General features: G+C 38.1%; 2 protein-coding genes across 6 annotated transcripts in view; one reads left to right on the plus strand and one right to left on the minus strand.

The window, feature by feature from the left end:
* The window catches only part of LOC137241274 (uncharacterized), a 65,542-nt gene extending 40,864 nt beyond the window's left edge, over positions 1-24,678 (plus strand). For both annotated transcript variants that reach the window (XM_067768710.1, XM_067768709.1), the window contains exon 3: positions 18,564-24,678. In XM_067768710.1, coding sequence (XP_067624811.1) covers positions 18,564-21,211 — 2,648 coding nt within the window. In that variant the 3' untranslated portion in view covers positions 21,212-24,678. The remainder of the gene's footprint in view (positions 1-18,563) is intronic.
* LOC137241276 (trans-1,2-dihydrobenzene-1,2-diol dehydrogenase-like) overlaps positions 1-28,000 on the minus strand; it is a 161,977-nt gene that overhangs the window by 76,061 nt on the left and 57,916 nt on the right. The window lies entirely within an intron of this gene.

Raw genomic sequence — 28,000 nt, forward strand, 5'->3', positions numbered from 1 at the left:
GCTTCTGCTCTTATCTGCTGACTACATATGTGAATGTGAAAGAATTCCTTCGCTTCGAGCTGCTGGTTATGTGTGTAGAATATTCTTCTTTGCCTTGTGCATAAGTGTAGCTACTTGCTTTATTGTGTACAGGTAAATAAGTGTGGCTGCTTTCCACATTATACTAGGTCGGTTCCTATACCAGGTAAAAAGTTTTAAAGGACTGATCCTCAACTTGAAGCCCTTCGCACTCACCCCACACAGTGCGGACAGATCGTAATATTTTGGGACCCAGAAGAGAACTGAACATAACTTTCCTATTGCCAACTTATTGCCCCCGTATTTTGGTAGCTCAGCACTATGATGAACCATTTAGGTCATTCAACCCCCTTCTTTCGCGTGAAACTTGAGAGTCGCCAGAGCTTCGTCTACTAGATTAGCAGAATTCGCCATGTATACGTGAGGTTAACAAATGAGTTAGAGAAGCTATAAATGGCACTGTCGGCCCCTGGAGAAGGTTGCGGAACACAACTTCTTTAATTGCACTTCCCGTTATTCGCCACATGTTCCTGATTACTCTAGCTTATCTGTAGTTTCGAAGCAAAGTCAGACATAGCGCAGAGTTAACTATTTTTTAGTTAATTTTCAGATCTTTGGTCCGATGAAATTCTTTCTCGAGCTCATGCCTCTTTTATAATTTAACTTGTATTTGGTCGGTTTGACCTCGAAGTTCCTGGGGTGTGATAGTTTTTGTACCATATATGAAGCCAAGTCGTTTCAAAGTTTAGATTAGGCACACTCGGTTTTATCATCCCTTCTTTAAAAACTGCCGCCATTGTATCCCCAAGACTTGCACGATCATCCCAAACTCTCTTATGGTCTCTTCTTGCTTCTAAAGAGAATAGAATACCCGATTTTCTTGCAAACGTAGTGAGCAGATTAGTTGTAGCACGTCTGAGCTTTTTCTCTGTTAAGTAATACCTTGAAGTATATATATATAAGAATTCTTCAAAGCCAAATTCGAGCTTACGATTCTTAGCAAGTTTATTAAAATTGTAGGCGCATCTTTCGTTTCGAGGCTAGCGGCGTTGTTTGCAGCACTTTTTTTTTAAAGAAGCAAAACAGTTCCGGCGCAATAAAAATCGAAAGTGATGCAGACCAAATGCCACCAATGACCGTCTATGACAGCAAACATAGTCACACCGACTAAGGTATTACGGACTGTCAAAGATCAGCTTTACCATCAGTCGGTGGTTTGTGTGAGTACCCAGCCAAATACTGTTAGCCGCTGAGTAAGTGCTCGTGTTGTTTTTGGCATGGGGTAAACACATTTTTTCGTCATTTTGTGTGTGACATTAGTCGAGTTTGTCATACACTTTGCGCATGCGCAGAAAGCACAACGAATTTATCTTCGTACATACATACATATGCACACAAATACTAACTGTATAAATACAATAAAATTCATTGTTTACATATTTCATGTGAATGTGCGCATTTGCTGTACATTGTTGTTTTTGCTATTGGAACTAAGTCTCAGCACAACAGCTGCTATTTGTTTTCCTCATGCCAGCGAATACTAAAATATCTAAAGAGATGTTGCAATCGAATGATTTGCATGTCACATGTATCAGTGACTCAAAACAAAATGCCAATGAGCAAGCAAGCAATGCCAACAAGCCGGCTGCTACAACTCACCAACCATCATCTAATACTTGAAGATCCTTCTTGTACGCTGAGCTGCTGCCGTCATTTGACGACTATTAAGTCGCTTCGGTTGACTATTATGAAGTCTGCTTCTGTAATGACAAATTTGTGTTATGATTGGTGCTGCCAAAGCTCTGTTATCTTAGTATTTTACATATTTTGTATTATACTTTGGCATGCGCTCACGCTCAATATTAACAAGCGAGTTCGTGTCTTAAGTCTTTTGTATTTTTGGATTTTATACTTTTTTTTAAGTTTATTGTACAAGTATACGTTTACTCGTCAATTCAGCGATGATTTGTGTGCAAGCTTTTTGCGCGTGTGTGTGTGTATGTTTGTGTGTGTTTCAGGTATTGAAGTGGAGTGTGTAGTTGTGCATCTTTTGTGTATTTGTCGTATTAAAATGGAAAGCGATTTGTCAGGTTTTACCAAATAATTTATCAGCCTGCTCAGCACATGTGTGTTTTTGTTGTTGTGTAAAGTACTTGTGATGGTCATAGCAAGTGCAAACGCACACACCACAACAATTACTTTTCTCTGATCTTACTTCTAAGACCAACCATACAAGCATAAGCCGCATTCTATTTTCCTCTCTACACCCTAGCGTACAGGCATAGATAAAAGCAGTTTTCCTAACTTTTTTCCTTCTCTTTTTTTAAGAGTTGGCTTTTTTATATCGAGTAGCAATGTTACACAGAGTTCATATAACTTTGTTCGCATAACGGAGGTTTGTAACTTATATGAATCTGGTACATGATCTAGTACTATAACGACTTCAGCGAGAGGGGGTTGGTTTGGCATCTCGAATGTTCGTGCCAGCTCACCTTGCACATTCATCGGATAGTCTTTTGGTAGCCAGCCTTGAGCAATGCGTCAAACCTAAACTTGTTGAGTAAAATTCACAGATCTGGCAGTGCTCTAAGAACAACATCAATCAAAGCTCTTCAGATCATTATTGACATACTGCCATTAGATCTAGCAGGTTATCGAGCAGCGCTAACGACAGTCCTGCGTTTAAGATAGTTGTCCAATTGGTAAAATAAAGCCACTCTAACATACTATGCAAATACAGTTTTCTTCCTCCTAGCACAGATCGCTGTGCGAACACAACATTTGCGAATATCAACTTTACGGTAAACATCCCTAAAAGGAATAATTAGGCGGCTACTGATGGGCGCAGTTTCCTATACACCAACGGTTTTAAGCTAAACGACAGAGTTGGTGGACTTAGAAGTCCAACTCTCCTTCAGACTACGCGATCAATGTAGTGTCCCCAGGCATATGCCTCAGCCATCATGGAAATTGCAGTTGTGATATGAACACACAACATCGGCAACTAAATCTTTATTTTTAGCGAAAGCCAGGCTGCTATCAAATTACTTGGCTCTTACTCCTTCAATTCCGAACTAACGCTGGACATCTTGCAGACGACCTCATTAGGAAGGATGAATACGACCCTTGTCACATGCAAGTTGATGCTATAAGAGCACACCTGCCGTCAAGCCGACGAAATATGACTACAAACACCGGGGTGTCGAACATCGAAGGAAACCTGGCCAAAATGTGATTCTAAAATATCACGTCACGTTTAAACCCTAAGTAGGTATGAAATTTCCATCCTTGTAGAAGTACTTACTGGGTACTGTCTCGTGGGTAGCTACGCATCAAAAGGTTATGAGCGCCTTATCATCATTGCTGCAGCAGTTGTAAAAAGGATGAAGCGGAGGAAACAGTGGTTCACCTCATCTGCAAATGCCCAGCGCTAAATGGCGCAAGCAGAGCCTTCTGGGAGCTCCCTTTCTAGATAATCTGCGCAAGTCATGGAGTATGACATTCATCTGTTGCTGGTTGGAAGAGGGAAGGAAATGGTGTATTTTCGTATTACCACAATGGGCCTAATTTCACTGGCCCAAGTGTGCCCTCGGGCAGCACCTTCAACCTAATCTAACCTACTTTTTTGGAGCTGGTTGCTGTTTACGAACTGATTACTTGTTGGGAACCGGTTCCTTTTCTGGAAGCAGTCACTTTTTGGAAACGAAAACTTTTGTGGAACCCGTTTTTTTTGCTGCCGGCTTCTTTTTTGGAAATGCTTCATTTTTGGAAGTTGATTAATTTTTTTTGAAAGAACTGGTTACTTTTCTGGAACCAACTACTTTTGTAGAACCACTGTTTTTGAATTTATTGGGAACGAATCACTTTTTGGAACCGGGTAAATTTTTGAAACCAAATATTTGTTTCAAACCAATTACTTTTTTGCGTCTGATTTCTTTTTCGGGACTTGAAATGTTATTCAATGAAATTTTTTTTCGGTTTCAATTTTTACAGTTTTTGAATACATAACGACAGTTATTTTTGGGCACTTGAAAGTGAGAACGCAAGATACTTGACTGTTGTTATTACACTGTGCTACGCAGTGGGTCAAAAGTGTATCACAAATCTGCGACTCTCCACTGTCACTAAAATGTAATGCACAGCATTATTCGCGGCTATGTTTCTTATGTGAATGAGTGACTGACGATCAGCCGACCCGAGCTATAAACATTTCTGCGCACGGCTGCTTTTATTTTTTTGCATTTATTTCATTTGTCATTTTATGAGTTCTGCGTAATTTTTCGTTTCTCATCATAGCATTGCCACAATTACAACCACATTGCCACAAATGCGGCAAAAAGCCACCTAGCACGCATAAACACTCACACATACAAACGAAGTTACAGCCACCATCATTGGCCAATTCATCGTGATTGGCCAATATGGTTTTGCGATGCGATGCACTAATCTTTGTCTTTCAAATATTGTTTAACGTTTTTTTTTTTTAATTTGAAAAAAGTCGTTTGCTTTGGTACCTTTGTATGTTACTGTTGTTGTTTTCAAACATCTTTTTTTATTCCAAGCTGTTTCAAGCTCTTTAATTCTGAACGCTTTTTGCCGGCGCGTCTTTTGTGGCCATTGTTGTTGGTTCAAGTTCAAGTGAAGTCGCACGGCAGGAGCTTGTTTACCTAGTTTTTGAAATTATTTGTTTTGAAGTTTTTTTGTTCAGTTTCTATATTTTCTTTGCTTTGTTTTTATACTCAGTTGAGCAAAGCTCACAGAGTATATTAACTTTGATTGGATAACGGTTGGTTGTACAGGTATAAAGGAATCGAGATAGACATAGACTTCCATATATCAACATCATCAGTATCGAAAAAAAATTCGATCGAGCCATGTCCGTCCGTCTGTCCGTTAACACGATAGCTTGAGTAAATTTTGAGGTATCTTGATGAAATTTGGTATGTAGGTTCCTGGGCACTCATCTCAGATCGCTATTTAAAATGAACGATATCGGACTATAACCACGCCCACTTTTTCGATATCGAAAATTTCGAAAAATCGAAAAAGTGCGATAATTCATTACCAAATAAGGATTAAGCGATGAAACTTGGTAGGTGAGTTGAACTTATGACGCAGAATACAAAACTAGAAAAATTTTGGACAATGGGCGTGGCACCGCCCACTTTTAAAAGAAGGTAATTTAGAAGTTTTGCAAGCTGTAATTTGGCAGTCGTTGAAGATATCATGATGAAATTTGGCAGGAACGTTACTCTTATTACTATATGTCTGCTTAATGATGAAATTAGCAAAATCGGTGAACGACCACGCCCACTTTTTAAAAAAAAATTTTTTTTAATTCAAATTTTAAAAGAAAAGTTAATATCTTTAAAGCATATAAGTAAATTATGTCAACATTCAACTCCAGTAATGATACGGTGCAACAAAATACAAAAATAAAAGAAAATTTCAAAATGGGCGTGGCTCCGCCCTTTTTCATTTAATTTGTCTAGAATACGTTTAATGCCATAAGTCGAACAAAAATTTACCAATCTTTGTGAAATTTGGTAGAGGCTTAGATTCTAGGACGATAACTGTTTTCTGTGAAAAAGGGCGAAATCGGTTGAAGCCACGCCCAGTTTTTATACACAGTCGACCGTCTGTCCTTCCGCTCAGCCGTTAACACGATAACTTGAGCAAAAATCGATATATCTGTACTAAACTCAGTTCACGTACTTATCTGAACTCACTTTGTATTGGTGTAAAAAATGGCCGAAATCCGACTATGACCACGCCCACTTTTTCGATATCGAAAATTACGAAAAACGAAAAAAATGCCATAATTATATACCAAATACGAAAAAAGAGATGAAGCATGGTAATTGGATTGGTTTATTGACGCAAAATATAACTTAAGAAAAAAACTTTGCAAAATGGGAGTGACACCTGCCATATTAAGTAGAAGAATATGAAAAAGTTCTGCAGGGCGAAATCAAAAGCCCTTGGAATCTTGGCAGGAATGGCAATTGGAATGGTTTATTGACGCAAAATATAACTTAAGAAAAAAACTTTGCAAAATGGGAGTGACACCTACCATATTAAGTAGAAGAATATGAAAAAGTTCTGCAGGGCGAAATCAAAAGCCCTTGGAATCTTGGAAGGAATACTGTTCGTGGTATTACATATATAAATAAATTAGCGGTACCCGACAGATGATGTTCTGGATCACTCTGGTCCACATTTTGGTCGACATCTCGAAAACGCCTTCACATATACAACTAAGGGCCACTCCCTTTTAAAACCCTCATTAGTACCTTTCATTTGATGCCCATATCGTACAAAAAAATTCTAGAGTCACCCCTGGCCCACCTTTATGGCGATATCTCGAAAAGGCGTCCACCTATAGAACTAAGGCCCACTCCCTTTTAAAATACTCATTAACACCTTTCATTTGATACCCATATCGTACAAACAAATTCTAGAGTCACCCCTGGTCCACCTTTATGGCGATATCCCTAAATGGCGTCCATCTATAGAACTATGGCCCACTCCCTCTTAAAATACTCTTTAATACCTTCCATTTGATACACATGTCATACAAACACATTCCAGGGTTATCTACCCTAGGTTCTTTTTACTACATGGTGATTTTCCCTTATTTTGCCTCCGCAGCTCTCAACTGAGTATGTAACGTTCGGTTACACCCGAACTTAGCCTTCCTTACTTGTTCTATTTTATTTTTGTTTTTATTTACACTGTTTTACTTGTGGAGTCCTTCGTTTCTTTTTATTAATACTTATTATTGTTATGCCATTAGCACTTGGTCAGGCGTCATATTTATGAATTTGTCACGGAGTAAAACAAAAAAACGTTAGATGCTCTCAGAAGTTATCTTGTCGGTACCAACATGTTTGATAGTATAGAATGTCCGGGAAGCTGATGATCGGATTCTGCTTTTTCGGTCCCTCTTCAGTTCGACGACACCTCCACAGGGCAGAGAGCAGATCTTAAAATTTTGTTCATTTCCCAACAATGGGGATAATTGATGTATACTGCCGTCATTATAAAGAATGTTGGTATCGGCATTTTCTTGTATTAAGGTCCAAGCACATTCGACTTTTGCGTCACTTTGGTCATCGTTCCAGGTCATCCCGATAAAGTTCAACGTGGACATATTAAATAGTGCCCGAGATGGTCGGGCTGGTACCTTAATGGTTAATTGTAACCGGAACGTACCGAATCTATATCCGGAAGAGAACCGTAAACATCGATATCACTCCCCAACACCAATTTCTTGAGCAGTACCCTGCACATGTGCGAGTGTACTGCTTCCTCATTAAACGATGAACCTAAACAGTTCTTCGAATCCCGTAAAATATTGTGACGAATATTAGCATCACTAAGCTGATACTAAATAAATAATCACGCAACAATAAAAAAAAACCAGCCACTCATATATACATGAACACAGCAATCATCATTTACACACATAGATACAAGGCAACAAGAGATACTCACAATCACGCATACACCCGCATATGGCTATAAGATAAACATAAACTACAAATATACATGTATATAGAAATTACCAAGTAGGAGATACAACTATTCTAGAAGGCGAAACCTCCAGACCTTAGTAGAAATATGCAGACGAGGCAACAGAGAGTATAAAAGCAGCGCAAGCTGAGGCATGACAAAACAGTTTGATTTAAATACTCTTTTAGTTTGAAAGTATAGTTTTGAAGTATAATTGTACTACTCCCAACGTAGTCTAATAAAGGCCAAAGGCCACTTTGCAATACAGAATATTGGAGTGATTTATTCAACAGTTTAGCGATTCGAACATTAGCAGAAGGTTTCAAATAAGCGGAATTTCCCTAAATTCGTTACAATATGCTTTTTACCAACCCGCAAATTCGCAATTTTTCAATGAATGAATCCATTTATTCATCCAAACACACGACTAAGTTAACAGTCGGCGATAAATCGGGAGTTTGTATTACGAGTGAATAAACTTACCTAAAATGATCCCGAGGTTATCCAATAACATTCCTTAAATGATTTCGAAATAGTCTCGAATGATCCTGAAGTTGTCCCAAAGTAATAACCAAAATAAATCCTTCCTGATTTGATTTGAATAGTACAGATATAAACTGAAATTACCTCAAAATTGCACTGGCCCGAAATATACAGTACAATTCCATCCCCTTCATAATGAGTCGATCTTTCGTTAAATGATTTGGTTTGTCCACTTCTTGTGAAAAAAAATATGGAGTCCCTGTTTTTTGTATGAATCGATGTGTCCTAGTCAGGATATTTATTGAAGCCTACGTCCTTCTTGAGCTTCGAAGGACATCATGGTGCCACAATAGAGCCGTAGAGTTGACGCAAGGGTGCAGATCAGTGTCGATCTAGAAATAAGTAGATTCTACAGGCTGACAGATCACATAAGTGTCTTTCAAGCGAAAATTGTAGCCGCGAAAAAAGCAGCAGACGTTCTGGAGGGAGCGTACTTAAGCTGCAGTCGCGTCAATTTATATATTGATAGTCAGGCGGCGCTCACGGCAATAATCTCACACAGTAGTTCATCAACAAGTGTCCTGGAATGCAAAGAAGCATTAGAGAGACTTCGCTCTGTTTAGACGATACATCTTTACTGGGTTCCCGGCTATAAAGGGATAGAAGGTAACGAAAAGGCGGATGAGTTGGAAAAGGAGGACTCAATGAGTCGACGGTGGATGTCCCCATCCGTTTTGGGAGAAATCAAAAGAAGACAGGGATTGCATATGATCCATCAAGCAGGAAAGGCGTGGACATAAGCGCAGTGCTGTAACATTTCTAACATCATGTGCAAATCCTTCAACGTTAGACTGAAAAAGTTGCTTATATCTCACGATGGGCATATTAACTGCTCACTGCCTTCTGGCATCACATGCTTATAAGTTAGGCCTCGTGAGTAACAGCAGATGTAGGAAGTGCGAGCTGAGGAAACGATTTAGCACGTTATGTGTTCATGTCCTGCGCTCGCCAGGTCAAGGCTCCATCTACTAGGAGAGGCGAAGTTGTCACATCTCAAGTCGGCTATTAAGCTAGGTCCTAAAAAACTTTTAAAATTTGCCAAAAGACGAAGTTATTTTATAACAAGTCCTGGTACCTAGTTGGGGTTTTATATGTAATGGTCGTCAAACAAATTCTAAAAACACTATGGACACATTTAGTGAGGTTTCAATTTACCGGCCAGTTCAACCTACCTAATCTACGTACTGCCAATACAAATAGAAGTCTGAGATAGGGGTGTTACTGGGAACAGCATTTCGATTAGCTTTGACAAATTATCGAAAATCACCGCTTTTTACTATCAATAATTAAAAAAATTTAAACCTTTTAACTAAACGACTTTGAGTGAATAGTGTGCGATACTAAGGGAATTCAAAGAAACGTCGTTATCTCCATACCAGCTTTTGTTAGAGATCCAATCTTCTGACAGGCAGGAGATGATATCGTCTGAAAAACTACCTGTATCGATACACTCTAAAGTCCATCTTACTTATGGCGACCGAGCAGGGACACTGGCGCTAATGAGCGCCACCACACATACACACAAGTGAAAATACGTCACAGGTCAATGAACACAGTCAAACGCCGAATTTCATAAATAATAATTTAACTAAGAGTGCAGTTTTCTTCTTAATGGCTAGGGAGTGAGCGGGGAGCCAAATGCCCCTTACGTGCCCCAGCTTCACCCACCCCTCTTACACAAGCCTATAATCATATTGGACTACATGTAATTTCATGAAAGAAATTCAATAAAGACAACTATTAACATTTCTCAAAATCCAACTCTCGTAAAACCAACAATCGTCATTTTCTTGCAAATACTAATCAACACAACAACAATACTTTTTTCGCAACTCTTACAAAAACAACAACAAAGAAGACATTCAAGCTATTGGATGAAAAAAAAAAAAAAATTAACAAAAAATAGCGTAGAGTAACCAAACAATCAACTCAAACACCAACTGATCGAGCAACAACTAGAGAACAACAAAAGCAGCCAAACCACCAACCAACCAGCAATTTCATTGACTGGCATTATTAACGCACTAAAAGTGGTAATCAACATTGTTGTGGCAATTGTAGATACATCATAAAATAATTTGCACAATTTTTTCGCATCGACGCCTCAAAACTAAACACCACACTGGATGAGGCGCAAAGCAAAGCTAGGCTGATTGCACAGCAAAGTGAACAAACGTTGAAAACGAAGACGACATTTGATACCAACAATAACAAAAGTGGTTAGTAGAGCTGTTAAGCGCAACAGTGATCTTAGTGGCAATAACTGGGCTGAACTAATAGAGTGGCAGGGAGGTAGGCAAGCAAGCCGGCCGGGTAGGCAGTCAAGTTGGCAGGTGGACACAAACAGGCACCCACAGCGAGCAATAATGTGTCAGCAAGTGAGGCAATGAGACAGACAGATAGCCATTAAAGGTACCCGATACGGCTGGTAAGTGGATGCTAGGATGCGCCTGTGCTAGTACTGGGTGCAAGGTGAGGTGGTAGCACAAACATTTGTTAACACTTTAACAAGTTATGATTATACTACAACGAATATCTATTATTGCGTAGTAGGCGAGGACTTAACAAAAAATAGGGTAAGCTCTTCTGAGTTCGGTTGAAATTAAATATTATATATCCTGTTGTGATCTTTCGTAACAATAAATGCATTACAAAGATTTGTTGAAAAAATGGATCCGAACCTTTATTTTAATATCAGTTCCTTTTGAATGTGATGGTGGCCTCCATGCACTGCTGATATAGGCATTCCCCCAACTGAGGAAATCGACGTTTCGTTGTGTTCATTTTCTTACGTCGTAATTCTGTTTGTGTATACGCAAGACAGGTCCCTGCTCAGTCGCCATGTGAGGTGAATTTTTTGAATGTGGCAATCCTAAGTGCAGCTTAACACATTTTATTTTTATTTTCAATACTAAAGGGATATATTGCGTACCGTGATCTGAAAATTAATAATTGGTTGTAAGGGCGATGCCAAGCCTGCTTACTGAACTTATATTTCTGCACGTACTCGAGGAAAATATTATACCAGTTTGTAAATAGTAGAAGTTTTGCTAAATTTGGAAAAGAGATAATAAGTTCAAAAAACTATTTGAATTTCGTTTCCTTTTGGATAGGACAATGTTCTAATTGCACTGCATAAATAGACTATTGTGTACCCTTTCTCTGAAATTCAGTGCCGTTTACAAACCTCAATTGAGAGTCGCAATAGGTGAGCCGAATTTTCTCAGTGTACGAATCCAAACAAAGAATCTATAACTTAAGACCTATCTCGACTTATAAAAATCACTCGTTATCCATCTCTCATCCTACCTATCGTCATTTATAGCTCCTAACCGAAGGCGTAGTGAGCAGATGGGTACTGTCCATGACGCCAATGGCGTACGTATATAGAAGGAGGTTTAATGACAACGAATAATAGCCCAAAGGGAATCCTGCCTTGGTCATATTATGCGCATGAAAAAAACCATCACTGAGTTCGGAGCGAAAGCTTGAGCAAAGCTCCCCTGGTGTTCGCAAATGGCGTCAGCTATTATGCAATACGGCGGACTCATCTTTCATTTCCAAAACCTTTATCATTTTGGCTTTTGGTTCCTTTCGCATTAGACATTAGCCTTTAATGCGTTACGCAGATGGGCGAAAATTTGATACCGCTTGCATTCTGCAAAAAGTTCAGTTTAACGGTCTAACTAAGAGTTCATATTTAGCATGTTGGTGCTTTGAGCGTTGACCAAAGTAACGTCTTTTTTTGCGGGTGTGTTCGGAAAGCCCACTCATACTAGTGCTCTTTGTTGCTTTTGGCATGTCGTCTGCGCATACTCGGGCGGCATTACAAAGATAGATTTCTTCGGAGGTTGTAATATAACTATGCTAATCCAGAGTCGAGTTTCTAATAAATACATAATTATGTGTTGGTAATAGCTGAGTAAGGGGATTGCTAGGCCGCCGATTACACCATTTGCTGGTAAAACCGGCTAACCATACGGACGGACGGATGGGTCAAAGTTGAACGGAAAGGTGGGGGTCTTTTGTCAAGAGCTAAAAGTAAGCCGCAAGTTTAAGTTGGCGGATCACTGCAGTGTATTCCAAGCGGAAGTTGCTGCGATTAAGGATGCGGTGGATGAAATGCTATCCTGTGCTACTACGGTTAGGGAATTTTAGATCTACTCTGATAGCCAAGCGGCGATCAAGGCCTTGAGCTCAACCATAGTGCGATCGAGGGTGGTCTGGGAGCGCCTAACTCGCTTGCGATTGCATCGAATTAATTTAAAATTAGGATTATCTGGATCCCGGGCCATAGTGATATCCCGGGTAACTGTCAATCGGATCTCTTAGCCCGCATCGGTACAACTGAACCGGATGAAAGTAGTTGTAGGATTTTCGGGATTCCGCTGATCACCCGTGTATTGCTCCTCCATGCCTGGGCCTCGGTCAGCTCTGCAAACGTTGGGCGGACACCACGTCTTGCAGGGTAGGAAGATCTTTCTGGCCGAAAGTGGATGGCAGGAGGTCTGCTGAAATAAGTGGGTTCACTAAGGCTCACCTATCAGGGGTCATTCGGGTTCTGACAGGGCCCTGTCCCATGGGTATCCATGCGGTACGTCTCAATATACTGCAAACATCATCATGCTGCCGCTTTATGGAGGATGATGAGGTGGAATCATCACATCACTTTATGCTTCATTGCCCAGATTTTGCCAGAACAAGGCGAAGGTACTTTAGTCGCGACTCACTTGGATCTGCCGAGGATTTATCCAAGGTTGAGATCGGTATCATTCGTAACTTTATCGTTGCTACCCAACGATTCTCTAAGTAGCTTTATCTATGTCACCGTTACTTTATTTTATTTTATTGTATGTGGTTTCACAACGGACCTTCATGTTGTCCAAGTGAGCTTCTCCTATCAGGGTAGCTATCACCAAACCTAACCTAACCTTTCTGTATCACGAAGATATGATTTATACCTGTTCAATCCTTTCATATCCTATCCCGAGCGCAACCAGGTATAAAACCCATTCAATAACCAATGCCCCATTGCTCAGTAAGCAAAAAAATACGATCTGATATTAAAGCATAACAGACGATCGCAACAAAAAACATGACCAGCAGCACAAAGCACGGCGGCAAATTAATAAAATAGATGAGGTGATGGAGCATCACATGGGGGCACTGACTCAAAACTAGTGTAAGCAAGTGAACAAGCAGAAAACTAATGCCAATTGTCAATTGACCAGATGCAATGTCAGTGTGTGGTGTTGAGAGAGGCCAACGGCGATATGTTAAACCCAAGTAGCTATACCGCCCGATTGACATTGTGGCATTACCCACACAAGCCCACCTCGCTTGGCTACTTTTCAAACTTGCACGTTTTGACGGCGTTGATGTTTTTCAATGTTTTCAACGTTGTACGCATTAGCATGGGCAATTATAACACTCATGCAATACAATAATAAACGAATTGGAAACAATAATAAATCCATTAAAAGTGAGTTGAAGTATGTACATTGAATGTAATTAAGAAGGATGGAAGAGAAAACTGATCTGCTTCTTAATTGGCATTTAAGCGTTTAGAAGATCACTTACTTTCCATAGGCCGGAAAGAGTTATCATGTGTATCCCAAGGACTTCGAGGTAATCAGTTTATCTTCATTCCTAAAAACGGTGAAGTATTTGATAGATCTGAACACTTAGGGCATGATTCCTCGTAGGCTACTATCGGCAGTGCAGCATGCCTGTTGCAAGGGTAAGTCAACGGAAAGTCACAATTAATTGCATATGAGGTTACAAAGTTTTGCAATTGCATGAAAATGCACCATCTCGTGAGCAATCTAAATAAATCACCATAGCAAATACCATAGTAACCAACAAACAGAAACAGCCCTGCAAGACAAGACTACAGGGATGACTATTAAGATATGTTCAAGATTAAAAAATGAGAGAAGCTCAAAAGTGAATACGTACACGTAGAATATATGTATGTATTTATTTATTTAATTTTTTTAACTCAAAAAAAGCCTCAGTGCGAGCACTGGCTATCTAACCGAAAGTGTTCTTGCAGGGAATATCAGTTGTTCGAAGCGTTGAATTTCAAAAGCGTTGAATTTCAAAAGCGTTGCATTTCAGAAGCAATGCATTGCATTCTGTAAAGTTTCTGACAGATGCATTTTTGTGTTTTTATACTCAGCGTCCTTTGCACACAGAGTATATTAACTTTGATTGGATAACGGTTGGTTGTACAGGTATAAAGGAATCGAGATAGATATAGACTTCCATATATCAAAATCATCAGTATCGAAAAATATTTGATTGAGCCATATCCGTCCCTCCGTCCGTCCGTTAACACGATAACTTGAGTAAATTTTGAGATATCTCCACCAAATTTGATACGCGCACTTATCTGAAAATGAGCGAAATCTAATGATAACCACGCCAACTTTTTATATATATAACATTTTTTATATATATAACATTTTGGAAAACACAAAAATCCTGATTATTTAGTAAATAATACACCTAGAATGTTGAAATTTGACATGTGGACTGATATTGACACTGTCGATAAAAATTTTGAAAAATTTTATAAAATGGGCGTGGCACCGCCCACTTGTGATAAAATCAATTTTGCAAATATTATTAATCATAAATCAAAAATCGTTAGACCTATCGTAAACAAATTCGGCAGAGAGGTTACCTTTACTAAAAGGAACGCTTTGAAGAAAAATTAACGAAATCGGTTAAGGACCGCGCCCATTTTTATATACAAGATTTTTAAAAGAGTCGTGGACGAATAAAATAACATATATCTTTGAAAAAAGAGCTTCCTATCAATGGTATTTCATTTCCCAAGTGGATTTATAACAGTAAAAAGGAAAAACTTCAAATTTTAAAAAATGGGCGTAGCTCCGCCCCTTTTTTGTCTAAGCAATTTTGAATGTTTCGGGAGCCATAACTCGAAGAAAAATTAACGGATCGTAATGAAATTTTGTACACATATTTTCCTTATAGCACAAAATATTTCTAGTAAAAATGTACGGGATCGGTAAAACACAACGGCAACTTAGATATAAAACAAGTTTAAAAGGGCCGTAGACTAGAATAATAAGCTGTAACTTAGCAAAAAATAGTTTTGAATCCTTTGTAGTTTTGAATCCTTGATATCTCACTTATCAAGTTTTATTGTAAGAGGAAATGGGGAGACATTTTTTTAAACGGGCGGTGCCACTTGTTATGTAGAAAAGTAATATATCTGAAATGAAATGTACAATTGAAGCTTACGCTGAGTATATAATTAGACACCTTTACTTGTCTGATACGGCTTTGCATTTGCTACGTCATGGCAAATACGCAACCTCAAAAACCGTAGTTTATTTTTGTTGATGCGCTGCAAACATCCCTCTCAGCATTTAGGTGAATAAATTTTGAATTTCACTATATATCAATAAAATTTGATTACTCTTTCTGACTAAATAATGAGTTATCATACAATTGAACAAAACAAATAATCAAATATGAACACTTTTGATGAACAAAAACTGAATATAGTTTTTCAATTACGTTTTGGAATCATATTTGAATCAAATGTGTTTGCTTTAGGTGATGAAAAATTTATAATCATTTTTAATTCAGCTTTTTGAATCTTTTATGAATATATTTGTTGACCCAATTATGAATTTTATACTTATTTATATTTTACTTTTCATTAAAAATCTTGTTTTTCTTACATACACATATTTTTCAATCATGAAGCTAAGAAAAAATATATAAAAATTTTATTATTTTTACAAAAGATATTCTTCAAGATGTAAATAATGTAAATGTGACCGAAGATTTCCCCAACCATTTCTCCATCTTCGGTGTCCTAGAAAATACATAGTGGTTGGACAATACAAAGGTTGTGAGCTATTTGAACCCCAGGTAAGTGAAACTATCTTGACATAACTGTATACGGCTTCAACATCCCGTGTCGTATCCGTATTTTAAGATGTAGACGATAATGCTGATGTTGGATGTTGTAGTCGCAGGTTTATATCAGTCAAGTTTGTTTGCGAGTTAGTGGTTCGTATAGCTCACTTCTGCATGCTTTATTCCCCTGATGAAATAAGATTATTATGTAGTATATATTTAAAATGAGATATGAAGAATAAATGCATCGTAATCGCATTCAAAAATGATTAAAAAATCCATTAAGTGAACTTTACTGCCTTTTTGCAATGACCTTTGACTTCTTGCTCCCCAGCATTCTTACCAACTTCGACTTTATTCAAAGCAGGGCAGATTATTATATACTGACATATATGTATGTAATACTCCTATAATGCTACAAAAGGCTAGGTACATTCCCAAACATCAGAGTGCCGATATATTGATGTTTAAATGTGTTTTTTTTGTATTGAGTAATCGAATGTAAATGAATGGCGGCCACCGTGGTGTGATGGTAGCGTGCTCCGCCTACCACACCGTATGCCCTAGGTTCACACCCCGGGCAAAGCAACATCAAAATTTTAGATATAAAGTTTTTCAATCAGAAGACAATTTTTCTAAGCGCGGTCGCCCCTTGGCAGTGTTTGACAAGCGCTCCGGGTGTATTTCTGCCATGAAAAGCTCTCAGTGAAAACGCATCTGCCTTGCAGATGCCGTTTGGAGTCGGTATAAAACATATAGGTCCGTCCGGCCTATTTGTAGGGAAAATCAAGAGGAGCACGACGCAAATTGAAAGAGAAGCTCGGCCTTATATCTCTTCGGAGGTTATCGCGCCTTACATTTTTTTTTTAATCGAATGTAAATAAAAATTTTTTCTTGTCACACTTTTATGCTGCTACAATCACAAAAATTTTATAGGCTGTCTTGTTTTGATTTCAAATTCAAAACACATTGCGAGCATTTTCTATTAGCAATATAGGAGTATTACATATATGTGTACTTACAACTGATCTCTGTGCAGGCCTAAACACTCTCATCCCTTCGAGAGAGGAGTAAATTGGAAAGTAGGGTGTTGGCAGCAGGGTTTTGTGTCAGTATTTCGATTTGCGACATAGTTGTAAGCTGCCCGGAAATCGCCGCGATTAAAGACATAGTGGCTGTGACGCTAGTTAGTGCTAATACGGCTATAGAATTAAATATATGCTCATATAACTAAGCGGAAATCCAGGCTCTGAGCTGGACTGTGGTGCGATCGAAGGTAGTCCCGAATTATTTTATGATCATCTGGGTCCGATGCATAGCAATATCCCACGAAACTGTCACGCCGGTATCATTGCCTGCACAACATGCGGAACACCAAGAGTAGTCTACTTTAAACAGATGGACATCAAGTTCGCTAAGCAAATGTGGGACAGACACTTCAACTTTTAGTGGGATTCATTGGATTTCTTAGTGATTGGGGAACGCTTCAATATACATAATGGGATAGTTTTGCAGAAGTACGGTAGGTCTTAGACATATTTTTATACTCAGCTGAGCAGAGCTCACAGAGTATATAAATTTTGTTCGCATAACGGTACCCCATAACATCATAAACTAATCGAGATAAATATAGAATTCTATACATCAAAATGATCTGGGCGAAAAAAGAAATTCATTTAGTCCGTCTGTCCGTAAACACGATAACTTGAGTAAATTTTGAGGTATCTATATGAAATTTGGTATGTAAGTTCCTGGGCACTCATCTCAGATCGCTATTGTATATATAAATTGAACGAAATCGGACTATAACCACGCCCACTTTTTCGATATCGAAAATTTCGAAAAACCGGAAAGGTGCTATAATTCATTACCAAAGTGGATAAAGGGATGAAATTTGGTAAGTGGGTTGACCTTATAACGCAGAATAGAAAATTAGTAAAATTTTGGACAACGGGCGTGGCACCGCCCACTTTTAAAAGAAGGTAATTTTAAAATTTGCAAGGTGTAATTTGGCAGCTGAGTATGTAATGTTCGATTACACCCGAACTTAGCTTTTCCTTATTTGTACTATTTGCGAAGGGCACAAAGTTATTGTATGACATAGGTCCTAGTTCATGAAAATGTTTTTCAGTTTGGACATATGCAATCTACATACTTATGTGAGGTCCTTACGGACCAACTGCATCTTCTGATGGATATACTATACTAGTTTCGAAACATAAGGCGCATTGTCGGAATAGCGTCGCTGAAGCAAGGCTACTAAAGAAAAAGGAACTTTAGTTAACCTGCTATTTGGGAAATACGGCAGGAAATGCAATTATCTTATTCTTAATCTTCGATAAATAAAATTATATTTTCCTTAAGTGTCTGCAGTTCGATTCTTTCATTATCTTAACATATCTTCTAAGTCTCCTCAGTAACAAAAAATTGCTCTAGAGCCACAACTAAAGGCATCTAAGCATTAGATTATTATGCAAAAACTAGTTAATGCCATTTTTAATATATTTTTTGTTTTCTTTTTATTCCTTTTCATCAAATTCTCCATCTCGCACACACTTCACTTGGTTGCGTGTGATGCTCGCACACAGTGCACGCATTTAGTCCGCGTTTGGATTACAGCAATGAATGGCGTCCCGTGGGCCGTGGTGATCCACTCAAAAATGATCCAACATTCGACTACAGTCCGCCAACGTTAGAACATGTGCGCTACTGGGCGGAGACCACAAAAGAGAGCAACAGTAAAGAGGAGTTGGCAAGAAAACAGGATGCAACAAACAACATACATTTCACACGTCCCAACAAACAGCACAATTCACTGCTGGTCAAACCGAATGAGCACTTACGCAGCGGCAGCCTTGCGTATCAACAGCATCCACATCCACATCCAAACCAATATGCCATGCCGCACCAGCCGTATGTAATGAAAAATGCAAAGGGCGAAACTCCGCTGTTACAGCCAAAATATCAATCGGTGCGTCGAAGTTATTATGCACAACAGTTGCCCACACGTTTGATGCCACCGCCCATGCAAATGAACTCACCTCCGATTAATACGTTCAATGTACCTATGAAACCATCACCTGAGACACAAGTGAATATGGAATATCGTCATAGCATGTCGGGACCGGCGCCTCTGAGTACGGGAGCGCAATCGGCATCAGCGGCGTCTCATATGAAAGCGCCGCAACACTATAATGGAATGTCGACACCTTCTTCAATGTCGTGGATATATAACTCACCGCCGGCTATGCAGCATTCGCAGCAACAGCTACAACAAAATCATCATTACTTTATGCCGAGCAGCAGTGGTGCGCCTGTTACCTCAAAGCCCAAAACTCAGCAAACCTCAAGCGTACTACGTACTCATTCGCCTTACGACTCATATGCACAAGACACACATCACTACGTCAGCTTTATGCGTCCAAGTATGAATAGCATGAGTTCGCGTGCGCCGCAAGAACCCTATTCTCCGAACTCTTTACATCACAGCTCTAGTTATATGAAACAAAGTGGGCTAGGACGTAAGCCCTGGTTACAGGAGCTCCTAAGAAAGGAAGTTGTGAAAACATCAGCAAATCCCAGTTATGCGACTTCAACCAATAAAATTGTTTTCGAAACAACAAAACCCGTTTACGAGACAACAAAGCCATTTCACGATCACATGCCGTCCACGAAAACTAATAACCACAGTGGTTTCACTCCCTATACACCAGTTACACACGTACCAGCACCACCAACGATAGCTACAACAACAACTACAACGCATGCACCGCAACCTGCATTTGTACCGCTCAGCTCATCGAGTACTTACCAACCGCTAATGAGCTCAACTTTGACTCCTTTTACTACAAGAACAACAAAGCACGTAATTTATACACCAACAATAACAACAACACCTCGTACGCCAACTACTACGACATCGTCACGTCTGCTAATACCGACAACCAGTAATTTGGCATCTCGTCCAACAGTCACATCAATGCAAATGACCACAGACTCGCTTTTCTCACATTACAAACAACCTGAAGCGCCAATGAGAGGACCGATGTATCTGATCATTGAAGGTCACTCAAAAGTTAAAAAGTATGGAAAAAATGGTATCAACTTAAATCTTCCAAAAATAGTGCCCGTGGTACCCAAACGTGAGCCAGTTGTACGAGTGGCGGAACCCGGTGAAGAGAAACGTGGTACACCAGAGACTTTCCAGGTAGAGCACCTGCATGTGAAAAGCTCGACAGCAACACCGAAATTCTCAACAACAATAAGTACTTCCACGACGGCAAAACCAAGCACTATCACAACCGAGAAACCGAAAACGCCCGCAACTACAGCAAAAACCTCGACAACTGTGAAAGCTCCATTGACTAGCAAGCTCGACGCTAAGAGCAGCACCACTCAAACCACTTTAAAACTAAAAGCAGCTGCCACAACAACAACAACCCTACGCCTAGCAGCTACCACTGCAACTCCAAAAATCAATAGCACCGCTGCTACCAACAATGCAACTGTGAAATCAGCAGCAGAAAACACTAAACTTCTTACCACAACTGCAAAGCCAACAACCGCAGTGCCGCTACTAAAGCTCGAACTGCCCAATGAACCGCCAACTGGAATGCAAGGCCTACTAAGTTTGCTTGACTCATCGCTGGGCAACTTATTTGCTGAATCAACATTAGATTTATCTGAAATGCCTGCTCATTTAACTACACCCAGTACAATTTTACAAGCACTAAACTCATCAACACCTTTGCACAACGTCATAACACAGTCACAAACTGCTTTAGTACCTGTGGCAGCTAATGCGCGTATCGGTACGAATGCTAATCACATTTTAACAGTCGCCGATGCAGATGGGTCAACGGAGGTCAGCTATACCACAGATGTGCCACCACGCGAGGTGCGTCAGGTATTTGATTATGATCAACATCCGGAAATACGTCTTAAGGATTTTGTAGTTAACAGCGTCGTAGATGGCGTGCGGGCGGCGGCGGTTGTATCGTCGGATGAGGGTGCACCCGCTTTCTATGAAGATGAATTTGATGAGTATGAAGATGAGAATAACAATGATGATGATGATGTTGGTGGTAATGGTAGTGCAGCGCAAATCAAACGCTATGATAAATTGATTTATGATGGTGAGGGGGAGGGTGAATTTGTGGGCGATTATGAGGATGTGAAGCTGACGGAATTTGGGATGAATATGGGCGATGTGCGCATGCAAACGAAGTTGGCGTAATTGGCATAGAAATAATGGCAGGTGTTTAAATATGCGCCTTAACTGAACTTCGAACTACCATAAAAGACCCAAAGCCAAATAGACAAGGTTACATTTCATAGACGCTGGCAGCGTTCAAATAAAATTCGGCATAGCAGCGTTGCACAGCCCAGCCTAGCTCGCTTACCCATCAGTTAAATAGTTTCAGTCAAAAAATTTTAATTTATTGCCAATTTGTATTGTAATTTACAACTGCAATTAAAATATTTACACTCTATTCATGTACTGCCTCTACACCAAATCTAAACTTAAAAAACTTTTATTTTATGGACTATATATATATTAGGGTGGGTCGATTTGTATGGACAAAAGTTAACCGATATCGTGCCATCGGTTTTTCGATAGGAATTGGGCTCAGGAAAAAAAGCTCCACTATGCATACCCAAAAAATAATTTGCGAGCCTGCTATATTTCTTTTTTTGGCTTTTTTTGGACTTTGATTTTTAAGGTTTTTTTCAGGACTTTCTAAAAAAATTTTCATATGTAGACCCTGTCCGACCCAAAAATGTCCGCTAAAACGTAGTCGATAACAGTTTTTTGAAAAAAAAAAAAATATTTGTTTAGCGGACATTTTTGGGTCGGACAAGGTATGTATGAAAAGTTTACAATCAAATGAAAATTTTTTTAGTAGGTCATGAAAAAAATCAAAGTCGGAAAAAGTCAAAAAAATGAAATTTCGCAGGCTCGAAAATAATTTTTTTGGTATGCGTAGTGGAACTTTTTTTCCTGAGCCCAAATCCCATCGAAAAATCGATGGCACAATATCGGTTAATAAATCGACCCACCCTAATATATATATTTTTTTTTACTTACTAAGGCCGTGTTTACATGCGACAACTCATAACGAAAAATATGAAAAAACAGAGGCAGTCGAAAAATCATTCCTGCTCAGGTGCTCGCTTTAATTTCTCATTTATCTGTTGTTATTTAGTATACATATATGTCAAAAATTTTAAATATTTCGCAAAAATATGAAAAGTTTTAAGTTTTAAAAATTGCTCTACAAGAATTTGGCAGCTAACTTTATAAAATGGAAGCAAAATATTAACAACCAAATTTGTGCTCCATCCAAAAAAGTATGCTTGTCGCCATCCGCATATAGAAGCAGAGAAAGAGGGCACCCACTCTGCTGGAAAAACCTGGTGGAAAATGATTGATATTCCCTTTGTGTTGCCAATTGGCGCCAGTTAGCCCGATGAAGAAGCCTTGTTGGACCGTTGAACCGTTTTAACGGTTATGGCCGGCCAATCAAGTAAGTAAGTAAATTTGGCGCGTGTGAACACAGTCTAAGCATTTTTATTTTACGCCCTTTTCAGCTTGAATTCAGAAATTGTTAAATGATATTCAAAAAACTTAATTCAAGTCCATTAAATTAAAACCCAAGTTAAGAAAGTCAAGAAAATAATAATTGAAGGGCTTAGAACCAAAAGGATCTAAGTAACATCGACGTTGAATTGAGATAATTAAGGTTAATGTAAATTACTTATTGTAAATTCTGGGTAAATGAGTTTGAAATGAATCCTGTCTAAATGAATGCACGTTGGTCAACTAATTCAAAGGTTGTTTACTGCAGATGGGAAATAACTGTAAATTTCCAAAAATTATTGCAAAAAGTTCCAAAAATTATTGCAATAAAATTTCGAACGTTGAGTGCTCGGCCAAAAGAACATGTAGAATTTTTTCGAGTATGCAGTTTTGTAGCCCGTTTAATTTTAATATAATAAAGTGCTAAACTTAAGTTCGTAGGATGTCTCGCTGATTTTTGGCAATTTTTTTTCTGGATCCAAGCGCGCTTCGACCCTTTTGGCTCCAAAAATTGTTGCAATAAAATTTCGAACGTTGATTGCTCGGCCAAAAGAACATGCAGAATTTTTTCAAGTATGCAGTTTGTAGCCCGTTTAATTTTAGTATAATAAAGTGCTAAACTTAAGTTCGTAGGAAGTCTCGCTGATTTTTGGCAATTTTTTTTCTGGATCCAAGCGCACTTAGACCCTTTTGGCTCCAAAAATTGTTGCAATAAAATTTCGAACGTTGATTGCTCGGCCAAAAGAACATGCAGAATTTTTTCAAGTATGCAGTTTTGTAGCCCGTTTAATTTTAGTATAATAAAGTGCTAAACTTAAGTTCGTAAGAAGTCTCGCGGCAATTTTTTTTTTTTTACGAGGATAAGGACTTTTTTCCCTATAAAAAAAATTACGTTAAAAAATTCCTATGGGGTATAACTCAAGAAAAAATTGCCGAAAATTAGGGAAATTTTTTACAAAACTAAGATTAACTTACTTACTGCCTTAAAAACTGCTTACTCAAATGAGTTCTAAAAACCTTGAGAAAAAAGTTAAATTCGGCAAATTTTCGCGAATTTGGCATACATTCGGCATAGTGACATTATAGTAAGTATTTACAGAAAATATACAACATAAAATACAACATACATGTAAGCCGGCTTTTACATTAGTCAAGTATTGAACCCAAGTCTGCGGCACAGACGAGAGAGGGGAGAGGCTTCTTCACCCTTTCAATTCAGCGAGACTTCCTACGAACTTAAGTTTAGCAAAGTTTATTAGACTTTGGGAGTAGTACAATTAATACTTCACAATTATACTTCACTACGCAACTGATAGCGTTTTTAATTCAAACCGAATACTGATTACTCAGCTTGCGCTGCTTTTATACTATCCGTTGCTTCGCACGCATATTTCTTCAAAGGTCTAGACGTTTCACCTTCTAGAACTCTTGTATCTCCTGCTTGGTAAACAGCTACATATACATATGTATATCTGTAGTCCACGACTCTCCCATAGCCATATGCGTGCGCATGTGTGAGTAACTACTTCGGCTGATGACCACATGTGTGTTTGTGATAGGTATGTGTGTAAATGATGACTGATGTATTCATGTACACAAGTGTGGCTGCTTCGTGTTTTTGTTGTCGCGTGATTATTTACTAACTGCCTAGTGATGTCAACATTCGCCACATTATTATTGAGAAAATTACAGTTCAAGTTCAGAATATCACAACTCAGGTTCAGAAATTCTAATTTAAGCGCAGAAATTTAGAACTTTATCCGAATTTCCAATTTAAGTTTAGAAAATTACTACTCAAGCTCAGAATTTCCATTTTAATTTTTGAAAACTGCAAAACAAATTTCCAAGCATTCTGATTTTAAACTGAAAAAGGTGTAGCTCAAATAAATTTGAATATGTGTAAATACTACAGGGCTTTATTTATGTATTTTATTTGTATTTATTTAAATTATTTATTTATATATGACAAAGATTTATGTACTTACTACGCTTAAGTTTCGTCACGTTTATTTTGTGATTATATATGTTACTAAGCTAATTTTCGTGTATTCAATGCTGTCATCTCGAAATATTAGTGTTAAGTCTTAATAAAAACGAAATAAACTTAATTTTACCAAACTAAAAAAATTTTAATAAAAATAAATAAGCAGTTTTTAACTAATACGCAAAGATAAAGGTGCGGAAGACGGAAAAGTCTTTAGACTTTTTCCGCAAAAGTTTGAAACAAACCAGTTAAAACAAACTTCTGGTAATACTACGGACTTAATCAGTCTATGTGAGATCCTCATGGACCGGCCAGTTCAACCTAACCTAACCTAACCTTGAAACAAACCAAGAAATATAAATGCCAGAGGATTTATTAAGAGTTATACGATTCAAGAACTGGTACTCGGTGTCCCCATAGCTGTCGGAACTATTGTTATTTGACAACTATTTTTATGTCTACTTTGACAATACTTTAACGGCGACCATCTTTGTGTGGAGGTAGTGTGCTAGCCTAACGTATCGTAGGTCTTTTCAAGTTACAGAACAGGTAACATCAAAAATAATGTAGAAAATATGGCTCTAAGCAAGGTTGGCCGTTTACATACATATAAGTTTACTGCCTATCCAATGGCGTTTTTCTATCGCCCGCTGCCTCATATCATATTTACAGCAATTGTAAAGCCCATCCTATGCTATGGAGTAGTGAGGGGCCACTCAGAAGATAACGTATCTCAAATTAGAGGGGTATGTAGACTATCAATGCTTTGCATATCCAGAAAGCTTCTAATATTTGCCAAGAGGACGGGAGTGATTTTATAACATAACTTCTGCTTTCTGGTTTTTCAGTTTGGCCGTTTGGCAAACTTCTGGTAACACTATGAACTCATTCAGTCATGTAAGGTCCTCACGGACCAGCCAGTTCAAACTAACCTAATGTCGTTTTCTTTCCTGAAAATGTCGCCCAGTTGGTTCTTCTCAGCTCTCTCGTAAGTTAGTATGCTCCTTACACAAAATATTTCCCTCTGAATAAGAAAAAGGGTGCCATTACCTACAAATTCAGCTTTTTCACAGAGCTCCTAGTTCAAAAGTTAGTATTTAAGACTACAACATGAGTGTAACATTTATTGCAGAAATGAAGCAAAAGTTTAAACGTGTCAATCTAATGACCAAATATTCCTAACGGGTACAGTACATATGTTCATAAGTACTTTTCAAATAAAGACTGCATATTTCCAGGCGTGGTACAGCAGGCGCATAACAGTTTGGCAGCCACTGGTAACAGAGCGTTTAAAAAGAAATCTCTTATTGAAAATATTTGGATTAAATTTAAATACAATGATGTGAAGAATTTGACATTCATAAAAGTTAGAAGGTAGTGCCATTCCCCTGCCACCCTCGCTGTTTATTACCATACAAGGGCAGCCGCGTATGTTCAAAGACCTTCAAAATAGCAAAAAATCGCCATTGCAAAGTTTGACTTAACTTATCAAAAAAACTTCTAGAAGATCTTTTCAAAATCTGCTGAGTCCTATGCAGACAAATAATCGTGGTCTTTCCATAGCTCAAAGATGACTGTGGCACAGTGGTTGTTTTGACGTCGCTAGCCGTACGGATTAATTACCCACATAAAAATACTTATCGGTGTCGGAGCTATTAAAATTCGAAATAAGAAAACTTTCGACGTCTTTCATAGTTCTTGATATATTAAATGGTCGTTTCAGAAAAATCTTTGATAAGAAAATGGTTCAAGAAAACAAAAATTATTGGGCTATTCACGTAGGCGTGCTTATCAATTTATGTGGCTATGTCTTGAAATTTTTATTCAATTACAAAAACAAAATACACTTAACAGAAACAATTTTTAAACAGATACATAAATTGGCAGGGCATTTTTTAAGGATTTTTCACTAGGTGGCCAAAAGCAAAATATCTCCTCGAACACCTGACTGACCATACCGGTCAGCTTTTGAATATTGCCATTAAGAACATGATGGTAAATCATGATGTAAATAGCAGCCATGCCAGTCAGTTGATTAATCAATTGACTGGCAGGTGTCTAGCAGGGTATTGTATCGTATTGCTGTGACAACCGTGGTTGTGACTCACTCATACCAAAACATTTGCAAAAAAACAAGTAATCCCAGGAATAGTTATTTTCCATATCCAACTTATTATATACTTGCCCAAAATTTTTTTATTATATGCTGACAAAAATCCTCGAGCACGTGCAGAATTTGTAGAATTTATATATGTCACGAAAGTCGTGAGTACCTATATTCTTTTCCATATAAATCTTCACTGACAGGACGTCGCACTTTAGAAGTTTTTACACATACACGTCGTGCAAATTTTTCAACTCCCTTCCTGCCACTGTACAGGTAATAAGAAATGTCAACTTATTTAAAAAAGAAGTTAAGCTGTATCTTTTTGGTTATAATCACTTTGAATTAGAAACGCGGCTGAGGACGACGTACCTACCTTAGGAAGCTGCAAATATTTAATATTGATTCTCTTTCATATCCTTGATGATTTAATTTAATGTATAACTTAAACTCTTCATGATATTTTATTTTTGTACACCCCACACAAATCAATATATCAAAGCTAGGACTGGCAATTAGAACTATGTTAAACTTTAATATAAAAAATGCCATATACTTTTTCTATGCTGCATAGTGATTTGAAATTATTTAATGTAATATTCTAATCTTAGGTTAATAAGTATGCATCTAGAAAATGTTTAATAAAATACAAATACAATACAATACAAATATTTGATGAACTATCATTCATTCGTTGATAAATTTTTTCGATTAGCACCAAAAAACTTCATAAGAATTAGCAAGTTATATATTTTTTGACATTTTGGGGAAATCATGTATATTCAGAAAATTTGTGACATTATTTTAGTTAATTGTTGTTCACGCATTTCGAAATTTAGGTGTGGCCAGATTATGATTACTACGTGGCCACGGCGGACTACTACGTGGCCATTTGGCCACGTTCGTATTACTTAAAAATTGTCCTGTAAATTGGTATCATGATGACGTGAATAGACTAAATTTTATTATTTTTTTCCCAAAAGTTAGATCCAGTTTATACGAAAACTTCGGACGAAAAATCTTTTTCCGATTTGTTGTGAAATTATTCGCAACAACAATTTCATACGGCCATAGAAGCATAGCCAGGGCCGCTCAAGAGAATTTGGGGCCCTAGGCGAGTTATTATTTGCGGCCCCTTTCTCCCGTATTTATAGAAAGAAATTGGAGATCAGAAATATTAAATTCAAACTTAGTGTCAATAAAACAAAAAAATATTTCTTTTGCATATTAAATATATATATATTTTTTTCAACAAAAGAACGAAAATATAACACACAAAAGTATTTTTAATCTTATAGCGTTTTCTTTTCTGGCTATAGTGTTACGCTTTTTGTACGCTGCGCAAGGGTTGTTGTTC

The sequence above is a fragment of the Eurosta solidaginis genome, chromosome 2 (assembly GCF_040869045.1).
Source record: "Eurosta solidaginis isolate ZX-2024a chromosome 2, ASM4086904v1, whole genome shotgun sequence".
NCBI lineage: Eukaryota > Metazoa > Arthropoda > Insecta > Diptera > Tephritidae > Eurosta > Eurosta solidaginis.